General features: G+C 51.4%; 1 protein-coding gene across 1 annotated transcript in view; it reads right to left on the reverse strand.

The window, feature by feature from the left end:
- Prmt8 (protein arginine methyltransferase 8) overlaps positions 1 to 1,327 on the reverse strand; it is an 87,596-nt gene extending 86,269 nt beyond the window's left edge. Inside the window, exon 1 of the mRNA XM_005365276.2 lies at positions 181 to 1,327. Coding sequence (XP_005365333.1) covers positions 181 to 255 — 75 coding nt within the window. The 5' untranslated portion in view covers positions 256 to 1,327. The remainder of the gene's footprint in view (positions 1 to 180) is intronic.
- Positions 1,328 to 4,975: the final 3,648 nt, after the last annotated feature.

The following is a 4,975-nucleotide window of genomic DNA, read 5'->3' on the forward strand; positions in this document are numbered from 1 at the left end:
CTCTCTCTCTCTCTCTCTCTCTCTCTCTCTCTCTCTCTCTCTCTCTCTGCCAGCAGAGACACAGTGGAATGGGGAAAGTTTGGCACCGCGGCAGCGGTAGTAGCAGTTACCAGCGGCGGCACACGGGGGTCCGGGTGGGCGGCAGGGTCGCCTAAAGCCCCGGCCCGGTCGCCTCCTTACCTCCGTGCTTTCGACTGCGTTCTCCGCCATTTTCCTCCGGAGGAGCAGGCAGCGGGAGGAGTGTTTCATGCCCATAAGAGCCAGCAAGGGTTTGGGGATTCGAGATAGTAAAGAAAGAGAGAGGGCTGGTATGGCTTTAAAAGAGAGCCAAAGAATGCGAGAGGAAGGGGGGGAAAATCCCCAGCCAGCCCCTCTGCCTGAGCGTCCTCGGCGACAATCGAGCTCCGTGGAGTCCCTCCTGCGGTCGCCACTTTGTTCACGTTTCCTCGCTCTTCATCTGCCTCGCATCCCTTCGCACACTTCCAAGTTCTGGTCGAGCTCGAGACCCCCTCCGCGCCCCTCTTCTCTGCGCGGCGGGCTGGGCGGGAGGGAGGCGGCCCCGCGGGCTAGCGGGCTGTAGCCGCGGTTCCGAAGTCCGGCAGGCGGGAGGCGGACGCCAACTCTCCCAACTTCTGCCGATCGCTGGGCGAAGCAACACGCGTCCTGCTCGGCGCTCCCGGGGGCTGAGCGGGTGAGTGGGGGCGGGGTGGGAGGTGCGCGGGAGCGGGCGGTGGCGGGGCGCTGACAGCGGGGACCCCCAGCCCGCCCCCGTGCCCGGGACCGCGGGGTCTGGGGGCCGCCTGCGCTCCGCTCCGCTCCTGCCGCGGCGCACACCTGGCGCGGGGGCTAGGGTTGAGCGCACGCTGCAGGGCGGTGCGCCAGGCTCCCGGAAGCCTGCGTCCGCGAGGCTGTCGGAGGTTCTCAGCCCGGGTGCGAAACCTCCTAGCTAAGGCAAACCTGGGGCAAGACTCGGCCACCGTCACCTCGTCTTCGTCGTCGTTCTCCCCGCCCCCCCCCTCCGGCGATTCCTGGATCCTTCGCGGATTACGGTTTGGGGAGTGAAAGGATGGGTGTCTGGAATGGGGGGGGGGTCCTTAACTCCTTCAACTCTAGGACTGAGTAGGCCGTCTCTATCTAGCCTTTCCTTCACTCTCTGAGCCCAAGACTAGAGGGGCTTCAAACCCCTCTCAGGAGAACCCGGTTGGGTTGTAGGTGGCCGCTCGAGGTGGCTTGGGAGAATGATCAGAAACAAGTCAATGAAACGACGTGCTGTCTACCTTCCCTATCTCTGTCTTGCCTGACAGCCCCCCTACCCTGGGACCACATTTCTCCTCCCCCCTCCTCCCCCCTCCCCCACCACCAGATTTTGAAGTCCCTTTTATGGGAGAGAGCTGTGAGGATGTCACGTACCCATTAGGATTCTCTAGATCCTTTTTTAAGGGAGTTTGGGCGGCAGTGGGGGGTGTGAATTTTTATACAATGCATTCCTGTCTTCACTCTGAGAGCTTTTTTTCTCCCTTTCGGCCATCTGTCAGGCACTGGGGGACAGAACAATGGGGGAAGGAGGCCGCACTCAGGACACTTTAGCTGGCTATCCCAAAGACAGCTGAACTTCAGGTTTCCCGGCCCCACAGGTCAATGACAGGGACCTCACAGATGCCCCCATTACATTCTGCTCTCTTTATTTCCGTCCCCATTTGACTCATCTGATCCAAATGCCCTGCGTACTGTGATCGTAACCTTTGATAGCCAGGAAGTGTAAGAGTGATTGTCCTCAACTAACCCGGATCCATTGAGGAAAAGGGCCAAACCAGACTCAGCGTGATGAATTTCTCCATCAGATCAGATCCTCCAGCAAAGAGAAGAGACACTGTCGTAAGTGGGGGGTGAGAAATGAAACACAGGAAGAGGAGACGGTGAAGAATGGGAAGGATTAAAGAAAACGCAGCAAGAAGCTTGGGTAAACTGAACCACATTTATTATATGCTCTGAACAAGAGTAAATTCAAATGAATGACCTCAGCCTCTCAGTCCACAGACCTAAATTGGAGTTGGGCACAAATGAGTGATCTTTGGCAATACCTGGTCTTCTTCACTACCATCCTGCCATTCTTCCAAAAGTTGTATAGGGGAGCGGGGGTATAAGTGCATCTAAAGAGTGACTCTTACCCTCTGGTACCTTCTGTTTTCTAAGCATCTTCTCCCAGATCAAAGGACTCTGCGATGTTGGATCAAAAGAGGCTCAGTACTTGTACAATCAAATAAGACTAGAAAAAGCAAGATCCCACCCACACACTGAGCCAGTCCTCTTGCAGATTAAGGACCCTAGATCACAGAAAAGGAGACATTTTTCTATGGTCCCTTGACAAGCTGGGGAAGCGTCTGAAACCAGCTCTTCAGCCTCCTGACTTTCAACCCAACACTGTCCCCACCCCACACTCCTTCTGCTTGTTCATCCATTCTGTGACTAACAGGGGAGGAGGGGCGCTGAAGCAGGCTCCCACCGAAATAGGCTGCCGCTGTACGTGATTATGTTGCTATGAGAACCTCAGTGGGGGTGTTTCCTCAGTTCTCTGTTGAAATCCTTTGCTGTGCTTGGCTTCTCCCCAAGTACAGATACCGCTTCTGTTGGAATGGGGAAGGGACACGGAGAGCTGGGTTTTTACAGCAAGAGTTTTCTATTTCAACTCAAAGCCAGACTAGGTCACTGAGTGAGGGATCTAGGCCACTAGGGTTGCTCTGCAATGGCCAGAGGAAAGCATGAGTGTGACCTATCATGGTTGATGCTCCCGCCCCTCCTGGACCCTCCTGGACCTGAGCACCTGTCCCTGCTGCCAACCTGCCTAATTACAGATTCACACACTGAAAGGTGGAGCTTGGTGATTTGTTAGTCTTGAATACTGGGTAGAGAGAAGGCGTAGGCCTCAAAGTGCACCCGTACACACATACAAACATGTATACACATAACAAGAATTGCCTGATACCCACCTCCTAGGGTTAAAAAAATCCATGCTGTCTGAAAAACACATAGTAGGCCCTTTCAAGGACTATTTTTTTTGCCATCCCCTCAGAAGCCAACCCTTTTCTGTATCAGAACACTCTCTTTTCAAGTTAGTTTAATTATCCCACATGATACTGATTGAGCATCTCTTGGGTGCCTCGCTCATTACAGGAACTTGGCTTAACAAGGCAACAGAACCCACCAGACTTCTGCTGAGTTCTCAATTTTTAGTCACCTTGATGCTTGGACCAGAATGTTTGTAAAGCTTTTGGAGAGTTTTGTGGCGAGAGAAAACACGGGATGACAGAGGCATTCAGCACTTGTCATGTTGTGTGTTTGATGTGTCCTGTGGCCAAGTGGTCCTGAAGGCCCGCTAGCTCATTTTCCTTGCACTAGACTTTGAATAGAACAGAATGTGCTGGATGGAACAATTATGTGTTCAGGACAATGCTGACCTGATGGTGAGAATGCAAATATGTGGACATTTGCTGCAGTTTGTCTTGGAGTGAGTTAAACGTAATAGAGAGTTTCCACGTGTTGTAGTCTCTATATCTAAACAGGTTTTCATGTAGACCTTTTGGCTACTCCTTGGGATACTGTCTCCACCAAGCAAAACACAGGGGAGATACACACAGAGAGACAAAAACCCAAAGAACTGTCTTCAGAATGCAATCAAGATGGGGGTCCAGGATGCCTCATTCCATACACAGCTCTGGAGAAGCCAACTGAGCTTGAAGAACAGGACAGTGGCTCCCAACCTTAGCTGCCTGATGGAACCGTCTAGGGAGCTTTAAACACACCAATGCTGTGGTTCCTCCTCACATGAGAAGTTGATCAGGGCAGCAAGAATTTTAAGAGTTTAATTCTAATTGAGAGCCATGTTGAGGACAAACAGATACAGATATTTGGAGACAAGATCTGTGAGGTCCCTGAGGTATAGAAAAAACACCCTCCAGAATCACAGGAGCTGCCCCAATGTGACAAGGTCTTCCTCTAACACACAAACCTATTTGGTGTTTTCCTCCAGGGCTGGGTTCCAATCCCAGCAGGTGCCATGTCAGCACCCTACCACTGAGCCACATTCACAGCCCTTGGTTTGGAGATAGGGTCTTGCTATGTCTCCAGGATGAGCCAGAACTAGGAAAACCCCCACCTCTGCTTCCAATGGTGCTGGACCTGCAGGTGTGTGCCCTGACACTGCTACCAGTACTGGATCCTGAGATCTGTGAAGTTGTGTTGGTGCCTGATTGGCATGTGAGATTGGAATGAGACCCTTGAGGAAGAGCATCATGAGGGAAAGTTCTCTGGTACTGTGAGATGCCATTGAAGAGCTGGGGTTGCTGTCACCAGGTTTAGCTAGAATCTTTATGTGACAAAGACATTGAAGAAGTTAAAGCACCAGAGGAAGTGATTAAATTGTTCTATTAAATAAAACTTGGGAGTCAGATATTGGTATTAAAATCTTATAGATCTAAAGAGCAATGCAGGAATGATCAACTAACTCTGACTTTCCACACTTCCAGATTGAAAAGGCCCGAGAATCTTTTTAAGCCCCTCACTGTTTCTTCTGTGTCTCTCTATCATAATCTTGGTCCACCAAAAACCCTGTGGTTAATTCTGACCAGCTGAATGTTGACTCCACCCTCTGATTCAAAGTTTAGCTTTATTGTTAGTCTTGGGAGTGTCAAAATGTGATCAGAATATCCCACAACAGGAGGTGACTTGTAAACATGGGAGGCCTGGATGTTCCCACCCATTCTCCTATTCTGGAACTCTATAATTTTGCCTGAGAGCCCATACTGGGATTCCAGAACCAAACATTTCCTTGACGGCCTTGCCACTATCGTCAATCCAATGACCCAGAATAAGGATGCAGACCATGCTGCTTGGGAAGATGTAGGTGCAAACTCCTGTTATAAGTCTGACCAATCTGTGCTATCCTTCTTGCACCCTCATTGGAACTAGGGCTCACATA

The sequence above is a fragment of the Microtus ochrogaster genome, unplaced genomic scaffold (assembly GCF_000317375.1).
Source record: "Microtus ochrogaster isolate Prairie Vole_2 unplaced genomic scaffold, MicOch1.0 UNK1, whole genome shotgun sequence".
Lineage (NCBI taxonomy): Eukaryota > Metazoa > Chordata > Mammalia > Rodentia > Cricetidae > Microtus > Microtus ochrogaster.